Raw genomic sequence first — 20413 nt, 5'->3', positions numbered from 1 at the left:
CAATAAGGCCCAATACTTCCCCCGGTGAATTCCCGTAACTCCCCGGTACTCCGAAAAATACCCGAATCACTCGGAACCTTTCCGATGTCCGAATATAGCCTTCCAATATATGAATCTTTACGTCCCGACCATTTCGAGACTCCTCGCCATGTCCGTGAGATCATGCGGGACTCCAAACAAACTTCGGTCATCAAATCACATAACTCATAATACAAATCGTCATCGAATGTTAAGCGTGCGGACCCTACGGGCTCGAGAACTATGTACACATGACCGAGACACATTTCCGGTCAATAACCAATAGCGGAACCTGGATGCTCATATTGGATCCTACATATTCTACGAAGATCTTTATTGGTCAAACCGCATAACAACATACGTTGTTCCATTTGTCATCGGTATGTTACTTGCCCGAGATTCGATCGTCGGTATCCTCATACCTAGTTCAATCTCGTTACCGGAAAGTCTCTTTACCCGTTCTGCAATGCATCATCCCATGGCTAACTCATTAGACACATTACTTGCAAGGCTCATAGTGATGTGCATTACCGAGAGGGCCCAGAGATACCTCTCCGGTACACGAAGTGACAAATCCTAATCTCGATCTATGCCAACTCAACAAACACCATTGGAGACACCTGTAGAGCATCTTTATAATCACCCAGTTACGTTGTGACATTTGATAGAACACAAGGTGTTCCTCTGATATTCGGGAGTTGCATAATCTCATAGTCATAGGAACATGTATAAGTCATGAAGAAAGCAATAGCAATAAACTAAATGATCATAGTGCTAAGCTAACGGATGGTTCTAGTCCGTCACATCATTCTCTAATGATGTGATCCCGTTCATCAAATGACAACACATGTCCATGGCTAGGAAACTTAACCATCTTTGATTAACGAGCTAGTCAAGTAGAGGCATACTAGGGACGCTCTGTTTGTCTATGTATTCACACGTGTACTAAGTTTCCGCTTAATACAATTCTAGCATGAATAATAAACATTTATCATGATATAAGGAAATATAAATAACAAATTTATTATTGCCTCTAGGGCATATTTCCTTCAGGCCTTGCCACAAAATATCATGTCAGCTCTATATAATAATGCAAAGCAATATGGCAATGAATGCTCACGCCATGTGAATAGTAATAGTGAAAGTTGCATGGCAATATATCTCAGAATGGCATGGAAATGCCATAATAGATAGGTATGGTGGCTGTTTTGAGGAAGATATAAGGAGTCTTATGTGCGATAGAGCATATCATATCACGGGGTTTAGATGCACCGCCGAAGTTTGCACCAATCTCAAGGTGCAAAAGGGCAATGCACGGTACCGAAGATGCTAGCAAATTGCGGAAAGGTAGGAGTATGTATAATCCATGGACTCACATTAGTCATAAAGAACTCAAATACTTATTGTGAAAGCCTATTAGCCCTCGAAGCAAAGCACGACTCGCATGCCCCTAAGGAGAAGGTTGGGAGGAGTTAACCATCGCACGCCCCCGATTCATACAACACAAAGTTAGCAATCAAGGATAAATCGTGCTCCAACTTCCTAGTTATGTCAAAACTGACACTTTCATGAATAGGAAATCACAAACCTTAACACCGATATCTTTAATAAACCAAATCATCCACTAGTACACCCACATGTTACCATCTCAATATCGCAAAATTATTGCAAAGAATCAAACATATAATGTTCAGTGATCAACAAGTTTTATGCAGCTTTTTATGACTGACCATGTGAATAATCAATTCTTGTTAACTCTCTAAATAAATATAAGTGAAGCATAAGAGTTTAATTATTTCTACAAAAGACTCGGCCAAGCTCTAACTAATATAAGTGAAGCAAAAGAGCATTCTACAAATAACTGTATTCAACATGTAGAGAAGCGACCATCCACACTTCAAAAGATATGCATGGAGCACACAAAACATTCTATAAAGCCATACTCAAAAGATATAAGTGAAGTATGAAGAGCATTCCGTAAATCAACCAAGTATTATCTCATACCAGCATGGTGCATAAAAATAAAAGGAAAAAATAAACACAAAATACGCTCCAAGAATTTACGCATATCATGTGAGCAAAACAAAAACCGAGACATATCGATAATTGTCAAGGAAGAAAGATGGAATGCCTTTCGGGGCATCCCCAAGGTTAGATGATGAGCACTAGTAGTGACAGGGGTGAAAGGCAAGGAGATGCTGCATAGATGGCGACAAGAGGATGTTACGGTGGAAACCAAATGATTGGCAATTGTAACAGGACAACGCGGATGAAATCTATAATAGAGGAATGGTTAAGTTAACAAAAGTGAGGAATGAAGAAACGATAACGAGGCAAACACGTGGAGCTACTTCTTACGACATGACAGGCTTCACACCGTTCAACGGCCACGTAGGCGCTCGTGAATCACGGTGACAACACAGTGATACATGAAGTAGTGCGAAGGCTGCTGTTGCGCTATAGAAATCTCATGAATTAAATTCGACTAGCTAATGGCGCACGTGTTGCAACATGGACATACATAACCGTGTCAGACATATATGTTATACCCATGATATTCTAGGTTCTTGTAAAATTTGACTTGATTTTAGTATAAGTAGGGAAAGACAAGGGAAGTTCTAATTTGGTTGAGTTTTAGGTAAGGTTTTATTTTATTTTATTTAGGTATAGGTATGAGAAGGCAAGGGAACTTTTGATTCAGTTGATGTTTTGGTAAGATTTGATTTTATTGAGAATGCAAAGGTTTTGGTAAAATTTGATTGAGTTAATTAAGAACATGGTTTCCACTAGGACAAGGAAATGAAAGCACATATTTGGTTTAGATTATTCCATACCAGGGGGACGAAACCACATTTGGCGACGTATAAACATCAACCCCCCTTAAAAAGTAGAAATACATGAAATAAGTTCACTCAAAACTTATGCTATTAGAAACACATGGACAATATATTAAAGTATTTGGAAATATGCATCAGTTTGTCTCTTGATGTCTCTATTTTGCCTACAACCATGTCTAAAATAGGCCAAATCCAAAATACAACTTTGATCAGGCCAAATCCAAAAAACGGGGGAATGGAATGAACCAGAGTGACAACATGGTGGCGGTAGGGGAGACTTCTGGTCGAGGCAGTTGGCGTCGATGCATGGACGAGGGAGGAATCAGGACACATCTATCTCCCGGGGAGACACAGGAAATAGAGCTTCGTTTCAGGGAGAGCGCATAATACTTCCGGTCGTGGCAGTTGGCGTCAATGCGCGGACGGAGGGAGGAAACGTGACACATTCCTCTTCCGGAAGATAGGAAAACGGAGCTCAGTTTCGAGGAGAGTTGGTAATAGTCCCGGTCGTGGCAGTTGGTGTCGATGCGCGGACGTAGGAGGAAACATGGCGGATTCCCCTCCGCAAAGATAGGGAAACGCAACTCGGTTTCGAGGAGAGTAGGTAATACTCCCGGTCGTGACAGTTAGCATCGATGCACGGATCGAGGGATGAATCAGGACGCCTCTCTCTCATGCGGGAGATACGGTAGAAAGAGCTCCGTTTTAGGAGAGCGGATAATGCTTCGGTCGTGGCAGTTGGCGTCAATGCGCGTATAGAGGGAGGAAACGCGACGCATTCCCCTCCCCAAAGATAGGGAGACAGAGCTCAGTTTTGAGGAGAGTCGATAATACTTTCGATCGTGGCAGTTTGCGTCAATGTACGACTAGACGGACGGACATTTTTCTCCCTGAAAGGAAAAATGGCCCCCGATTTTGCAAAAAGCGGATAATAAGAAATTGATACGGGGAGCCATTGGTCCATCCAGCGGTTTGCAAATAACTTTTGCTTTGCATGGACGGTTTTAATGGGTTGTCGTTCATAAATTGTCTACGCACTGTCGTCTGTATAGCAGTGCTGTTTTTATTGTCCCCCTTATCATAACTATTGGGGGGCTATAGACATGCCAAATCCAAAATACAACTTTACTCGGCACATTCATTGTTCCCACCGCGCACGGTGTTCACCTTCTTCAGCCGACGCCACCGTCCGACGAAACCGGGAACGCAACCCAACCCAACCCAACCCAAGCCGGGTCCAACGGCAAATCCACTTGTGTAACCTATAACTGAAACGCAAACCAATCGAATCGTCCCAGACGCGGTCAATTGCACTGCCCACTTCCTGCAGGTATCATTGTCGATCGCCTCCCTCCGTCCACGACTCCATCTTCTTCTCCTCTTCTCTTCGTCTCCGAACCTTATTTAAGCCCGCGGCGGCCGCGGCGTCCCTCCCCTGACGGAGGAAAGGAAAGATCCCATCTTCCCGCCCGGACACCTGCACCGCCTCCGCAAACCTACTTCCCATTTCCAAGAAGCCCGCCCGAGCTTAAACAAACCAAAAGGGAAAGCAAAGGAGGACGGCGGGTGCGCGCGTCGGCGTCGGCCGCGAGAATTTAGCGGCCGCCGCGGGCTTCCTCGTCATCGCTGGCGGCGACGGGGATGAGATGAGATGAGATGGGCATGAGGTGCAAGAGGCACCCGTTCCAGGCCGGCGGCGGCATCTGCGCCACGTGCCTGCGGGACCGCCTGCTCGTGCTCGCCGCCGCGCAGAACGACGCGTCGTCGACGCCGTCCACTCCTCCCGCCACCGCTCCCCCTCCGCCCGCGGAGGCGGCGCCGGCCCCGGCGTTCCCGAGGTCCGTGTCGCCGTACGTGTCCCGCAGGAAGTCCGACTCCTCGGGCGGCGCGCTCAGGCACCACCCGAGCCTGCTCTTCTTCCGGACGCCGCAGGTCGGCCCCGCCTACGGCGGCAGTGCCCCGCTCGAGGAAGGCGACATCGGGTACCACAAGCCGCGCGCCGGGAAATTCTCCGTGCTCGCCACGCTCTTCGGCAGCCACCACCACCGCCGCCACGGACCGGAGGACAAGGACAAAGCCAAGGAGCGCAAGAAGAGCCGTTCCTGGCTGGCCGGGATCATCCCGCGCCGTCGCAGGAAGCAGGTGCCGGCCGACGCCGTGCTGCCCGCGTCGCCGCCGCCCAGGCGCTCCTGCCGCGTGGTCAGCAACCGGGGGCTGTCGCCGGAGCGGTGCAGTCAGGGCAGCGGCGAGGAGAGCAGCTCGCCCGCCGACCCCCCGTGGCGGCCGTCCCCTTCCCCGATGCGGAGGACCCCATGCCGGCGCCGCCAGACCAGCAGCATGCCGTCGGGATTCGCCGTGTGCCTCAGCCCGCTGGTGCGGCCCAGCCCCGGACGCCGCCACCGCGCCGCGCAGCCGCCGGACTCGGGCACCTTCTCCTCCGAGCTGCGGCCGTCGCCGCTCCACAGCGCCGCCTCCGTCGGACGCTGCCGCTCACGGAAGCTCGCCGACGGCGCTCGCTTCCGGTGATCCCTTCCTTTTCCTTCTTCTCCTTGATTCTTCTCTAGTTTTCCTTCATCACCAAACCCCAATCACCACTCTTACTAGTAGCTTTCTGTGGATTTTTACATCATGTCCATTTGTGAAGAAGAGTCCGCGAGATTTCATACTCGGAGAACATTCCGTTGACATATACTACAACTACTCCTAGATTTTTACTCTGCTTGCTTGCTTGGTTGCTTGCGAGCCGAACAATTTGCGAGACTGCAACGAGCTCAGCTGCCCGATCACTTCATTGTCTACACAGCTACGCAGCCGTCTGGTCGTGATCCGATTTGATTTGCAAGAATTCAATCCGTTGCCGCTTTGATGTCCGGGGATTAAACAGAGAATAGACTTTAGTGGCGCGTAATGGCAGTAGGTGCGGGGAATGCATATACGGAATTGAATGCCCGAGTTATGAGCGAGAGAGATCTGCGCCTGTGTGCCGATTAAAAAGAAGGTTCGCGGTCGCATTGTGCTGTCCGAACGAAATACTGCTCCGTGAGAGACGCATGAATTGAATTGAATTCCGTTTGGTCAGAGCTTTCACATGGGCTGGAGGCAGGCAGCGCATTCATATGGCCGATGGCTGCTCCCCAGCATTACTCCTTTTTCGTTTGCTGGTGCACCGAACCATGACTGCTGGTCAATCAATGATCCCCCAACCTCTTTCTGCTTGCTCTGACCCGAGTTATAACTTTTGCACACCGACCGGACCAGACGAGACGAGCAACAAAAAGGGCCAAGGAAAAAATTACTTGGAGCGGTGCATTTCGCTTGAGTTACACGAAAGTTGGCGGCAATTTGCGGGAGATCCTCCATATGCTCTCTCGCGTGATGTGTCGTGGTTTGCAAGTGACTTACTGTGGGACGATCATGACACAGTATTGCATTCGATGTGGGCGCGTCGCCTCATCACTGGCCGATTAGGATGTGTGAGCTTACTTTTGTTTTTGCGCACTTGTTGCATTAACAAGTAGTGAATCTTTTTGTGTTTACATACATGCCAGTATGCCACCTCTTTGTTAACTTGCTCGAGGAGCCATCAGCGTGTCGAAAGTGGGCGCAGCTAACATTGTTGTTTAAAAGCAGCGTGGCGGTTCACACTTGGCAGATCGACAGCTACTGCTGCTGGTGCCACAACATGGTACACGATACGTCTTCTGCAAATAGGAGTATAAGATACTCCTCGCTCACTCGGTGCTGCAGATGACCTGCCGGCAATTTAACTAATCGACGGGTTGGACTTTCCGCTTGCTTTGTACTATAATTTGTTATCTCTCTCTGTCTGAAAAATGGCGAGCTGCTACTCTTCCTACTACAAATACTACTACTCCACCGTGCATGCATGAGCGTGGAATAGTAGCTGCCTGGAGAGTTCCGATTCGTCGTCGGCTGCCTGTTCCACGTTTTTGTATGCTATACGACTACGAGACGCCAAAATCTAGGACTGGATCAGTGCTAATGATGGCGTCCTAATCACCCAACGACGCTGGGATTTGTGCCGCGGACAGAGGGGAGGGAGGGGGGTGGTGCCTGCCACTGGGCAGTTGAAAAGTCAACCTGCTCCGCCAAGTGGGGACGGATTAAAATAGAAAGGTCAGCACGGACATTGTCTCCCTCAAGGACTTGTCTGATTGGACACGGATTATTCCGGCCAAAATATTATTCGCGGATTGAAATAGTAGTAGTAAAAGGCACGGCGGCGAGGAGTCTGATTCTTTTTGCCCAAACCAGCGCCAGCAGCCCGTTTCTCTTTACACGAACTTGTCTCAACACGTCAACAGCTGGTGTGTTGACATGGCAAAATAACATGTTGGGGTAAAAAAAGAGTTGTCATCTGCTTACAAGTATATTAGGGTAGTTGCGATGCACCCTGCAAAACATATGCCAATCGATAGTTTTGGGGGTGGGAGAGGATACAGACGTGTGGGCGAACTGATAAACGCCCACACACCAGCCCATCTACGTGCGTTGAAAAACCGACGTGTGGGAGAGGAGACGGGCATGTGGGCGAATTAATAAATGCCCACACACCAGCCTCTCTGCGTGCGTTGAAAACTGACGTGTGGGCAAACTGCTAAACGCCACACACCAACATCCCGCATGTGAAAACGGACGCGTGGGTGACCGGATGAATGCCCACACACCAACCCAATCCTACGTGGCATAAAAAATCTAGCAAAACATGACAAGATTTGTGCAAACTCAAACCGACGTTGATCCATGCATGCGCGTGGGCGAGATGCGTGGGGGTTAGTATTTCTGATAAATAAACGATCCATACAATGACCGTTTGTTGAGCTGACCAGGAGAATCTCCGCGTTGCTCTTGTCCGTCCGTCGCACTTGAGTTTGCAAAGTACCGCATGATGTGGGCACCCGACCCGACCTGACCCGACCCCGACCCCGAAGAGACGCCGCGCGCGCAGACCGACGAGCGACGCGGCAACGGAAGCCATTCATGGCGTGCACTGTGGGCGCTGGCCCAGGAGGTCGCCGATCGCATGTTCGCTCGCTCGCTTCGGAGGCAAGCCGCCTAGCCTAGCCTAGCTAGTGCCGGTAGTTTTCGCCGCGGGGACGCTCGCTCACTGCTCAGCACCTCAACCGCGACGGATGTGAGATCGGCGACGACCGATGGGTGGGCTGGGCGCGCGATGATGGCGAGGGCGAGGCTTATTGGACCGGCTCGATGGGCGCTAGTGCGCGTGGTTGACCGGCGGGCCGTGCTGTCGTTGCGTCGCGGGCGGCGAGTGCGACGGCCACAGCCGTGGTGCGCGGCGTAATCATCCCCTTCGCTTTCCAGCCAGCCTTTCCATCTCGGGCGCGCGGTGGTAACGGAAGGTCGACGACGGATCGCTTGCTGTCGGGCGGGGCACGCACATCTGCTGGCTGCTGCTCTGGGTCTTACCGGCCGTCTCAGTTGGTGTTACTCCGTCTTTGTTCCATCGTTTTATCTTGGCGTCAAAGCATGGATGGATGAAGTGGCGATGGAGTTGGTGCGCTGTTGCAACAAGCTCTCTCGTGTGCCAAGTGCGCATGATGACTGGCTGGCGACCGGTTGATTAGGGGCTGGCGTGTTGTGGGGGTGATCTAGCGGGTTGATTGGGTGCTGGTGTGTGTTCAGTGGGGTGGGGTGGGGTGAGGCCTTGAGGGCAGCCATGCACATGCACGTACCCCCTCCACCTCGGAGCTGAAAACGAAAAGGTCTTGGGGTAAAATGAGGGCCTGGTTTACGTACGTCAACTAGCTGAATCCTGTAATGAGAGGATACAACACACAAGCGTCTGCCTTTTCGTTTGGCTTTCAGGTTGATCCCCGGCCTGCCGCTCCTAACGAGCATCCGTCAAACATGTACGCATAACGCAAGGAGTGTACAGTAGTAGGCCACTATAATAGTACATTGTGATGATTATGGTAGTCATATCCCACGGTTGAATTGACTTTGAGAAGACATCAAGAAAGAAACCACGGTTTGTTTTCACATAACCGCACGTTTTAAGATAACCTGTAATGGCTCTCGCAAAATGTGCAAAGAAGACCGCTCTAACGCGAACCGATGGTGAGATTTCTTATGGTGGAAGCGACCCATCCTTGATTGTGGTCAGTGTATGTGAGCATCTCCTCTCAGAAAAAAAGGAAAAAAAAATATGACCATCTCTTCAGAAAAAAAGGAGACCCTTCTCACTTGCAGAAATGGATAGTGACATTTCAAACCGCTGCATGCTTCCTAACCCTTTGAAATCATCAGTGCCAACTCAAAGAAAACCAGGGAAATAATGAAACATCAAGTGGAAACCGAGTCTTCTTTAAGCCCCCACTATATTTATTGAACCAAGCGATTTCTCCTTAAAACTACAAAATAAATCCTCAACTATGAATTTATCCCAAAATATCAAACCCTAACACCTAAATTGGAACATATCGTGTTAGCCTTGGCATAGCAAAACCATGTCGGCAAGTTCAAAGATTGGGATTGCTCACTTTAGTATGGATGCATTTCATAAGTTAGATTATGATCTACTTAATCAAACAAGTTGCTAATATTCCTGCATCTACCTTTTGCACAAACTATAAAATAAGTTCACCAAATTAAGCAATTTCCTGATATAGTTATTGTTATCTCAAATTTATTGACACCATTCCGCAAAATTTTACACAACGTGTGTGTCCATCTTTGAGTTTGAGAATTTCATGGGACTAGAGAAAAGGTATAATAATAGGTTAACAAGTGACAATATATGGCTGGTTATGGGTGACTTCAACCTCTTTTGCCAAGAGGCTGATAAGAACAACCTTAACCTAAATCTTCGGATAATGGATCTCTCAGGGAGCACTCTCTCTTTCTATTCGCTCTATGAAGGGAATCCACCTTCAGAATAGAAGGTTGAATAGGAAGTTTACATTGAGCAATGAGTGTGAAAACCCAACTCTCAAACTCGACATGGCCTTCTACAACCCTGCTTGGGACCTTCACTTCGGTAACCACACACTCGATGTTCTACCCTCACAGCACATATTTTAGCTAAGGAAGGTCGTAGAAATAAAGTTTGTAAAACATGGCTACATGTACCCCGCGTAAACCTGGTCATATGTCAGGCCGGGTTTTGAGTTGGGTTTTAAAAAGCCCGAACCTCGAACTACAAGCCTGAGCCTGCACTGAAGCCGGAAGATGCCCCTTTCCGCAAGCCCCATGCCTGGACTAAAAACAAGCCCGAACGCCCAGCTCAAATGTTGTTTTCAGAACGCGCACAGGTAAGCCCGTCCGAAGTGCCGCAAAACTAAAGTCTGGGCCCGGCTCGAAAACACTTTCAGACTGCGAAATGGAGCCCAACCCAGCCTGGTTTTCGGGCCGGGCTGCGCATGATCAGGTTTGCCACCCTTGGCTTGGTGCTCTAGGAGGGTGCCAAAATTTCTGAATAATAAAATGCACCAATTTCCATCTCAAAGAAAAAACACTAACGAGTTCAACTATTTTGCCACTTTGGTGGGAAGTTTAAGGATGATTGTAGCACAGTTTTCGCTGATCCTAGAGTTTCCAGGTATAGCAGGATACCTGTGAACATAGACATTTCAGAGTCTGGGCGGGAAATAGAGCCTAAAAAAAAGAACAAATGACCAACCTCCATAGCAGCACAATGAGAGTGTTTCAATTCGGTATATCTGTCATGTGGGGTTGAATGAATACCTGTCTGAAGCTGCAGGCTATGAAAACGAACATCTAAAACTCTGAACACAAGTCCGCAAACTTTCGTAAGAATCGACCAGCCGAGGCTTCATATGTTCAACGATGGAACAGCCGGGAACTAAAATATGGCCAGAGAAATAACTCATGAAGTTCGAAAATGGACAAATTTTCTTCTGATAGCCACATGAGTCCTTCTGCATAAAGCTCTGAAGTAAGCCGTTTGTCGGTAAAATCGGTAAGCTGCCACCAAAATCTTCTTGCCGAGTCAGAGCCAATTTAAGAGAGGAATCTGCGATCATCTAAACAGGCATGGGAATGACACATATTATTCAGCACATCCATGTCATAAAAAATCATCAGCACAGCAAAGTTCAGACACAGGTACACCTCTCCGGCAAGAGTAAGGTAGCGACAATGCAAACATATATTAATTGACACCGGCGGAATGAGATTATGATCAGTTTGCCAATGAGGATGACAAACACGCCGTATGAGAAGGCAACTAGGAACATGAATATATTTTTTTCTAAATCAAGAAATCTAAGGTCGTATATTATAACAAAAATGGGGCAACACACTGAAGATTCTTTCAGTCAATGTCACCTTCAACTTGCATGACCCATCAGTGTCACCTTCAACTTCAGAAATTACATGAAAAAAAAAGATACCAGGCCACCACTCGATTGTATCAATAAATATGAAAAGGAATTACTTAATTTGTGGGAAGAAGCAGAAAACTAAGAAGGCGCCTCTAATTCTACAGATAATAAAGAGTGATGAACTTGTAAATATTTCAAAGGAAACATGCGGTTCAAAGATAATTAGCCTAAAAACAACAATAGAGATGCTGAAACCTGATAATGATATGTGCGCAACATTCTGAGCTCAAATTTTCATTTCTCTACTGCATTTATCATTAGTAAATTCAGTGTGTTAATGAAGTGATCACAACCACAGAGGATGCATGGCAAAACTCTTGAAAACATACATCAATCATTGGATTAAATAAGATCATAACAAAAATCGAAATGTATTGAGACCTGTGCATATATATAGAATATGAACATAATTTTAAGAGAAGAAAGATTAGTTTACACTCTGCACTACTACAAACTAGAGAAGATACCCGATAACATAGTTCTATGCATATTAAAGAGCTACAGGCTGAGGGAAAATTTGTTGTGTGGTAGTACAAAAGCATATTTTGAAGTACAATCAGTTTATGCGATCAAAACAAGGTTATATCTGAAGTTAAAACCGCTCAGGACATATTTCCAAAAGAGAACATGAATTATCTTTCATAAATCATAAAATGTCAAATCAGGATATCATGTTCAACTGTTGGTTGCAATTTTTTAGAGATAAGAGGTCCATAATTTTGTGCAGGTTGAATTAAAATCAGGCTGATGGAATTTTGTACCACTCTGTTTTCAAGGTCTAAAGCACTCAGCATCTCTGCTAGTACATCCATGATACAGCGAGCATTCAGAAACTCTGACATACTGAAAAAATATTAGCAGTATTCAGTTCAATCCATCCTTGAAAAATAACATCAGGTTGCAATAGAAAAATAAGAAAGAATATAAACTAAACTAACACAGATGTGTTGTTGAAAGATGCCCACTGGAGATACAACGAAAGAAAAGATCCACTGGCTGATTACATTAAAGAGGCTAAACAGATTATCTGGAGATAAAACAGAATAACACTCTTCATTCTTATTTTACCATTTTTCTCAAAGGACTACATGAACATTAATGCCATGTCCAGGGAATGAAAAAGTTGACAAAAAGTCATGAAGAAAATTAGGCTGCTACACAGAAAAGATTCAAAAACCATTGCACAATGTGATTCTTTTATTTGATACTCCCTCCGTTCCATAATGTAGCGCATATAGATTTTCTACAAAGTCAAACTTTATAAACTTTGACCAAGTTTATAGAGAAAACTATTTATATCTACAATACCAAATGTATATAATATGAAAGTATGTGTTGTGATGTATCTAAGCACACGTATTTGGTATTCTAGATGTATATGATTTTCTCTACAAACTTGATCAAAGTTTATAAAGTTTGACTTCTAGAAAAATCTATATGCGCTACATTGTGGAACGGAGGGAGTATTATTTTACCCCATAATATGCAAGCAAGAATCTCTAGGCTGGTGCAATGGGAGTTGCAGAAACTAAATTTATTCAACATTATGTGCTCTAGTTTACATATAAGATCACAAACAGTGCATTACAGGGGAACCAGATTACAACGGTGAGACACAACAATAAAATGTATAGAAGTTCTAGAAAGTGATCAGATAAAAGAAAAGCAAAACTGGCTCTGATTCTACACTTGGTTGGCATTTCCCGAGCACATCACAAAATCAACAATCCATTGAAAGATACTGTTGACGTATAATGTGCTGCCTAGTCTCTTCCATTAGATCGGTCTTTTGGTTGCATTGGCTAGAGCATGCACTTCTACATGGTATCAAAGCCAAGAGGTCTCGAGTTCAAGACCCGGCTGGTGCAATTAAATTGCAGCCCACTTTCGGTCCATGTTTAGGCCTGAGGGAGCCACACGTGAGGGGGAGTGTTGACGTATAATGTGCTGCCTAGTCTCTTCCATCAGATCGGTCTTTTGGTTGCATTGGCTAGAGCATGCACTTCTACAGATACCACAACGTTTGGGTCATTTGCTGGAGCACATTGGACCAATTAAAATGCAATACTATTCTGAAATTTATGATAATTACATAAACAAGACGAAGAGCCGTAATTACCCTTGGAACTAAACTCCCACCTGGCAGTGACTCACTGCTCAAACTTATATATGTTCTTTCTCTTCAAAGTACAAAACAATACCTCTCATATCAGTCATACTCATGGCCCTTCTCATTTCTGAATTCTAAGTGATATTTTTGTAAGTCTAATGTGTTCTACTAGCAAATAACCATGATTTCGCAGTCTCCATCTGTCGATTGCAGTCTGTTTCAGTAATTGCCAACCTAGCAAGTTCAGAAGCAAATTTTGCCAACTGAACAGTACCATCTGAAAGCAGAAAATGAAAACGAAAAGGAAGAAAGCACACCTCAGAGCAGGGAAGTCATTTCCAGCAGAAGATTTAGCTTCATCCCCATCAGATAATCAATTATGTTAAGCCTTCCACTCCGTGATGTCTGAGCAGGAGGTTGGAGCAGGAGATCCTTGCATGATTGCCTCTACCTCGGCGCCCAGGGAGTTGCATAAGGAGGCGGGTTCCTTGGAGACGCCATCGACGCACCTGCTGTTGTTGGGGGGCAAATGGAGGCGTCGGCCGCGCAGCTGCTGTTATAGGGGCGGGCGGAGGCGCCGGCCTCGTAGTTGCTGTTGTTCGGGCAAACGGAGGAGCTGACGATGGTGGGCAGCTGGCGGAGCCAGAAGTTTTGTGAAGCCTGGGCAAGTTAAGCCTAAGTGTAAAAGGGCAGCCCGATGCATGTAGCTCCCGCTTGCGCAGGGTCCGAGAAAAAGTCTTATTACTTTGGGTCTTTTGCACGCAGTCTTTCTCTACATTTCTGAAAGAAATTGTTTTCAGGACTTAAAGTGTATAATCTAAAAATAAAAAATCAGGTATCCGGATATGCAACATATAATATAGCACCAAACTTCCGAACCATAAATCCACATTAATAATGAAGGGAAAGCATAAATATAATAGTTGCACAAAATGTAACTTTAAAGTGAAGTAATGGATAATATATCAAATATCCATTTCAAAGACTAAATAAAGTTGAGACTTGACAATAGAGGAAATATAGCAAGCCTTGCATAGAGGCAAACTCGCCATGTCACCAACAAAAGTAAAGCTATTCATACCAGATGTCATTGTGCAATTACTTCCATCACGGTTGAAAGCATCTCTCACTTGTTCATTATTGTCAAAAGCAAGACATATAACCAGCTTTGCATAGAGGCAAACTCGTCATGTTGGCAAAGTCCTAGAAGACACTACAAGATAAAAAATGAATTTGTAATTAAAATAAATTTAGTTGTGAGATGTGAATATATTCAAAATAGAAAGCTTGCAAGAAAATAGATGGTAAGATGGAATATATCGACAATATGCTAAAGAAAATCATGAGACAAATGCCCTTTCCGAGACTTCATTGCAGTAAATGTTCATATAATAACCTTATCATCAACTGGCTTGAATGACTCCCGCTCGGTGTAACATATCATCAAGACATTGAACCATTCATTATTGATCTTGCTAAGTAGTTTATTTTTAATATTCTTCATTGTTGAAAAAGCTCTCCCACCAGATGTCGTTGACACCGGCAATATTTAGTTTGCGGTTAACCAAACGAAATTAGTGAAATAATTCTTTCTCTTTACAGCAGAAAGACCACAAACTGCACATCAAGTAAAAAATGCATTCTATGAGTATGAAGCAAGGAGAAGGTAAAAAAGTATTGCATGAATAGCATGTGCTGCAGGATGAATATGCTAGTTCTCATATAGATTAATCGACCTGAAAATAAATACTTATAAATGAGAAAAACCATATGAGGATCAAAAACTTTCTGAGGACATGCCCCGGCCAGTAATCAGCACAAAGTAATCTGTTTTCTCTTCCCTTCTCCAAGATGGGGGGACACATGGTCAGTGATGTGAGTTGCCTTCCAATTAATTCTGAAAGAATAATTCATTCCCTAGCCCAGACCCACTATTCAGAGAAGAGAGATCCCTAGCCGGCTAGCCGTAATTTCGGTGGAGGATTCTTAGTTTCTTACCGGAGGCGGCCCAAGCCGAATGAGAGGAAGGAGGTGTTGAGGGCCGTGTACTCAAGTAGACTGCCTGGCCGGCTGAGCGCCTGGTGTGATGGCGTCCGCTCGTCGCCAGCCGTGCGCCTCGCCGTCTAGGGCATGTGGTCTAGGCCTCTAGGGTTAGCCTCTGTTAGGCCAGCCGCCAGTCCCTACACTTGCCGCCTGGGAGAAACGAAATAGACAGGGAGTCTGGGAGTTCGTGCGATCGATCGAACTCGTTTTTTCTAGAGAAATCGATCGAACTCGTGATGCAGCAATTGTTTCGGCCTGGGCAGCTCGGGCTGCTGTTGGGCCGTGAACAGCGCGCACCTGTGAGAAACGAAGGCCCAAAAGTTTTTTTTTGCCCGGATAAAGCAAGCTATGATACGTATTTAGCCCTTCATTAATTTGGTCGATCGCTGTTGTCATGGACCAGCGAGCCCGGGCAATTGCCCAGGGTCGCTGGGCGGTGGCTCCGCCACTGTGGGCAGCAACGACGAGCAGGAGGAAGCACATGCTCCGCGGTGCCGGCCGCAAAGGGGAACCGGGACGGTGGAGCCGCGCGCGAACAGGATTGGAGGCGTCCCTTGCTGCGGCGCACGGAGGCGGAGGGGGATTGGGCAGTGGAGCGCGGAGGGGATCGGGTGGCGCCCGAAAGGATCCGGGAAGTCTGTCATAGCTCATGCAGTGACACGATAATTGAAGAAGAAGAAGAAGAGTCGGGAGGGATAAGGAACCGGCAAAAAGAGGGAGGGATCCGGTAGATATAACGGAATCGGCCGAACTATGCAGGACCCTGTAAAAAATTTAGGCCTCTTTTGGTTCATAGGATAGGATTATCATAGGAATAGGAATCTTGTAGGAAATGAGATGACATGTATCTCAAATCCTATAAGTAGGAATAGAAAACAAGATGTCATTTGGTTGACATCAAAGGAATTTTTCCATTGAGTCTAGGCTTTTTTTTATTTTCCTATGAAATGTGAAGGATAGGAACCAATCCTATGTAGGAATAGGAATCCATTCCTATGAACCAAAGGGCTCTAAAGAAAAAAAATCCTATAAGAATCCTATCCTCTAGAGTTCCTATGAAATTCCTCTAAACCAAATGAGGCCTTAGCAGATGAGCGATTTTATGTTCGAGATGAAAAATGGGTCTCCCTTCACTATATCGACCCAACCAATCAAACGATTGAATGGTTAGGGGGGCGTCGATGTACTGACCGGTGGGCCCCATTGTTAGGTATTGTTATCCTAACGATCATATTGTAGTGTACGAAATGAAAAAGAGAATTCTCGTCTCCTACCTCCGCCTGTTCTCACCTACTCCAGCAGAGTAAGTAGGCAATAGAGGATGATTGTGGGTCTTGTTTGTGTAATGGGCAAAGTACTACAATTTGATTTTTATTGGCCTACTCTTTTTAAAGATGCTTGTAAGTTTGTCTTGTCTTATGATGAATGTTAAAAAATTGCTAATATTAGTAGATGTCAGGAAATGCCTATGAATTATTCACTTGTTATTGAACCATTTGATGTTTGGGGATTTGATTATATGGGACATTTTCCTTCCTCCAATGGGTATACACATATTTTGGTTACTGTTGATTATGTTACTAAGTGGGTAGAAACTATTTCAACCAGTAGTGTTGATCATAACACATTCATTAAAATGCTTAAAGAAGTTATTTTACCGAGGTTTGGAGTTCCTAGATATTTAATGACTAATGGTGGTTCACACTTTATTCATGGCGCTTTCCGTAAATTACTTGCTAAATATGATGTTAACCATATAATTGCATCTCCTTATCATCCTTAGTCTAGTGGTCAAGTAGAATTAAGTAATAGGGAAATTAAACTGATCTTGCAAAAGACTGCCAAATTGTTTAAAGAGAAAGTTAGAAGATGGCAGAACAAAAGAATACAAAACCAGGAATTTAATGTAGGGGACCATGTCTTCTATACAATTCTCGTTTAAAATTTTTTGCAGGAAAACTTCTCTGTAAATGGAAAGGACCTTACGTTACCAAAAAAGTCTACTGTTCCGATGCTATCAAGATCAACAACGCCGAAGGCACCAACCTGAAGGTGGTGAATGGGTAAAGAATCAAACACTATATCTCAGGTACGCCTATAAATGTTGAGACCAACATTATTCCCATAACACTGGAGGAATACATAACACTCCAGAACCCTAAAAAGGAATAGCTATGTGATACGATAAGTAAACCGACTCCAAAAGCTTTCCAAAAGCAATTTGACTCCGTTTTGGAATATTTAAAAAAATTAGAAAAAATAAGAAGTAGTATGAATAGCGCACGAGCATGCAACAAGCCTAGGGAGCGCGCCCTACCCCCTTGGGCGCGCCTCCCGAGCTTGTGGCCACCTCGTGTACCCTCCAGACTTTGTTTTCTCCCAGAATACTTGTTTTGCACGGTAAAAATTCATTATATAATTTCTCGAAGATTTTGACCACCGTATTACGACAATATCCTCTGTTCTTGTTTCGAGCTATTTTTCTGACAGATCTAGATCGCCATGATGTCTCCAAGTGCCTCCAAGGACAAGTTCTACGAGAAGGTCATCAAGCCATTGAGATGCGTGAGGGGGTGCTTCACATCCAGGATGTTTAAGGGTCAAGGAAGACCGGAAACGTGGAGGCCAGGATCGAAGTGGTGGAGCAGGAGGTCTTCAAGTGCCAAGGGATGGTGGAAGACGGACTCAACCCCAACCACTCCATGATCACGGAATTCACCCATGATCACAAGATGGACAACAATAGTATTGGAAAAGCCATCTTCAAGCTTCATGAGAAAACTGAGCATCTCCAGGCCCAGATCTATGTCCTACAAAACCAAAACTGTGAGTATGAATACAAATTTAAGAGGATGAGTTTGGCTGCAGATTTGAGGATTCCGGAGGCTCGTTCATCTTTTTACGATGGTGAGCACATGCCTTGGAAAACGGAGGACAAACCTCCCACATCATCAACTTCATCATCACCACCTCCGAAGAAGGAGACTTGAGTACATGGGTATGGGCACTCCCCTTGGCTTGTGCCAAGCTTGGGGGAGGTGTCCCGGTATCGTATCACCATCACATCTTTATCTTTATTGTTTATCTTAGAGCATCTCCACTCGTTTGCCCTAGCGCACCCAACAATTGCCTTCTGGCATTTGCACCGGTGTTTTTTTGCCCTGGGGGTGATCAAGCTCCCAGCCGCACCCCTAGGTTTCGGCCCCAGATGCCCAAAAATTCAAGCTTGTATTTTCCGCTGCCAAAAAATGCTACAAGTTAGGCGATCATCATGCCACAGCTCGGCGATCAAACAAACCTGAAAGTTCGGCTATCAAAAGGAAGGAAGCATAGACAAGGAACACATCAAACGGCGGGCTCCTCTAGCGTGGGACTGGTCGGGGTCGGCATGGTGCAGGCGTGCTCGGCGTCGGCGTGGCTTCTGTGCTCGGGCTGGTAGTCGGCGTCGGCATGGCTTCTGTGCTCGGGCTGGTAGTCGGAGTCGACATGGCTTCATCGCTCGGGCTGGGCCTTGGTGTCGGCGTGGGCGTAGGCGCGATGGTCGAAGCCGGCCCGGCCATCTGGTTCAAGATGAGGCTGCGCTCCGCCAGGTACCACGCCTTGACCTGCTCGTCCATCGTCGACGTGTCTGTCGCCATCAAGAACACTAGGTCGGTGTTCCTCTTCTTCCCGGTGACGTTAGTACTGAGAAGGTCGAGCTTCATGTCCTGCTTCGTCATCAACGCCGATCACCGCACATCAGATTTCTCCTCCCTCTTTGCGGCGTTGTTCTTGATGTTGGGAAACGTAGCATGCAATTTCAAAAAAAATTCCTACGCTCACGCAAGATCTATCTAGGAGATGCATAGCAACGAGAGGGGGAGAGTGTGTCCACGTACACTCATAGACTGAAAACGGAAGCATTTGACAACGCGGTTGATGTAGTCGAACTTCTTCTTGTTTCGACCGATCAAGTACCAAATATACGACACCTCCGAGTTCTGCAAAGGTTCAGCTTGATGACGTTCCTCGAACTCTTGATCCAGCAAAGTGTCGAGGAAGCAGATGAGTTCTGTCAGCACGACGGCGTGGTGACGGTGATGGTGAAGTGATTCGCACAGGGCTTCGCCTAAGCACTATGAAGATATGACCAGAGGCATAAACTGTGGAGGGGGGCGCCGCACACGGCTAACAACTGTTGGTGTGTGTTCTAGGCGCCCCCTCCCCACGTATATATAGGTGGGAGGGGGAGGCGGACAGCCTTGGGGCGCCCCAAGTAGGAGGAATCCTACTTGGGGCCCTAGTCCAATTCGCCCCCCCTACCATAATTTCCGGAGGGGAAAGGAAAGAGAGGGGGGAGGGATGGAAGGGGGAGGTCAAATCCTCCCCTTTCCTTCTCCCTTCCCCTCTTTCCTTCTCCTATTTCGGCCTATATGGGGGCGCACCAGCCCCTTGTGGGTTGGTCTGTCCCTCTCTTGGCCCATAAGGCCCATATCTTTGCCGGGGGTGCCCGAACCCCTTCTGGTGACCCGATATGTACTCGATACCCTCCGGAACACTTCTGGTGTCCGAATACTATCGTCCTATATATCAATCTTTACCTCTCGACCATTTCGAGACTCCTCAACATGTCCGTGATCTCATCCGGGACTCCTAACAACATTCGGTCACCAAATCACATAAATCATATAATACAAAATCGTCATCGAACGTTAAGCGTGTGGACCCTATGGGTTTGAGAACTATGTAGACATGACCGAGACACCTCTGTGGTCAATAACCAACAACGGAACCTGGATGCTCAAATTGGCTCCTACATATTCTACGAAGATAATTATTGGTCGAATCATTATGACAACATACGTTATTCCCTTTGTCATTGGTATGTTACTTGCCCGAGTCTCGATCGTCGGTATCTTCATACCTAGTTCAATCTCGTTACCGACAAGTCTCTTTACTCGTTTCATAATACATCATCCCGCAGCTAACTCATTAGTCAGTTTTCTTGCAAGGCTTCTTATGATGTGTACTACCGAGAGGGC

The 20413-nt window shown here is 46.0% G+C and overlaps 1 protein-coding gene and 1 long non-coding RNA gene across 3 annotated transcripts; one reads left to right on the top strand and one right to left on the bottom strand.

Annotated features, from left to right (window-relative positions):
• Nucleotides 1-3883: 3883 nt before the first annotated feature.
• Nucleotides 3884-5549, top strand: LOC123128039 (serine/arginine repetitive matrix protein 1). The gene has a single exon (XM_044547940.1). The coding sequence runs from the start codon at nucleotides 4512-4514 to the stop codon at nucleotides 5379-5381; it is 870 nt and encodes a 289-aa protein (XP_044403875.1). The 5' UTR covers nucleotides 3884-4511; the 3' UTR covers nucleotides 5382-5549.
• Nucleotides 5550-10467: 4918 nt separating this feature from the next.
• On the bottom strand, nucleotides 10468-15563 carry LOC123130810 (uncharacterized). Of its 2 annotated transcripts, none has more exons than XR_006464012.1 (3): nucleotides 15348-15563; nucleotides 14431-14562; nucleotides 10468-14129 (listed from the first exon to the last, which is right to left on the bottom strand). It is a non-coding gene; the product is annotated as an uncharacterized lncRNA (long non-coding RNA). The 2 variants fall into 2 exon arrangements; XR_006464013.1 differs by having other exon boundaries at nucleotides 10468-14009.
• Nucleotides 15564-20413: the final 4850 nt, after the last annotated feature.

This window comes from Triticum aestivum, chromosome 6A (assembly GCF_018294505.1).
Source record: "Triticum aestivum cultivar Chinese Spring chromosome 6A, IWGSC CS RefSeq v2.1, whole genome shotgun sequence".
Classification (NCBI taxonomy): domain Eukaryota; kingdom Viridiplantae; phylum Streptophyta; class Magnoliopsida; order Poales; family Poaceae; genus Triticum; species Triticum aestivum.
Note: the sequence above shows the minus strand (reverse complement) of the source record. Positions and strands in the feature narration are given on the sequence as shown.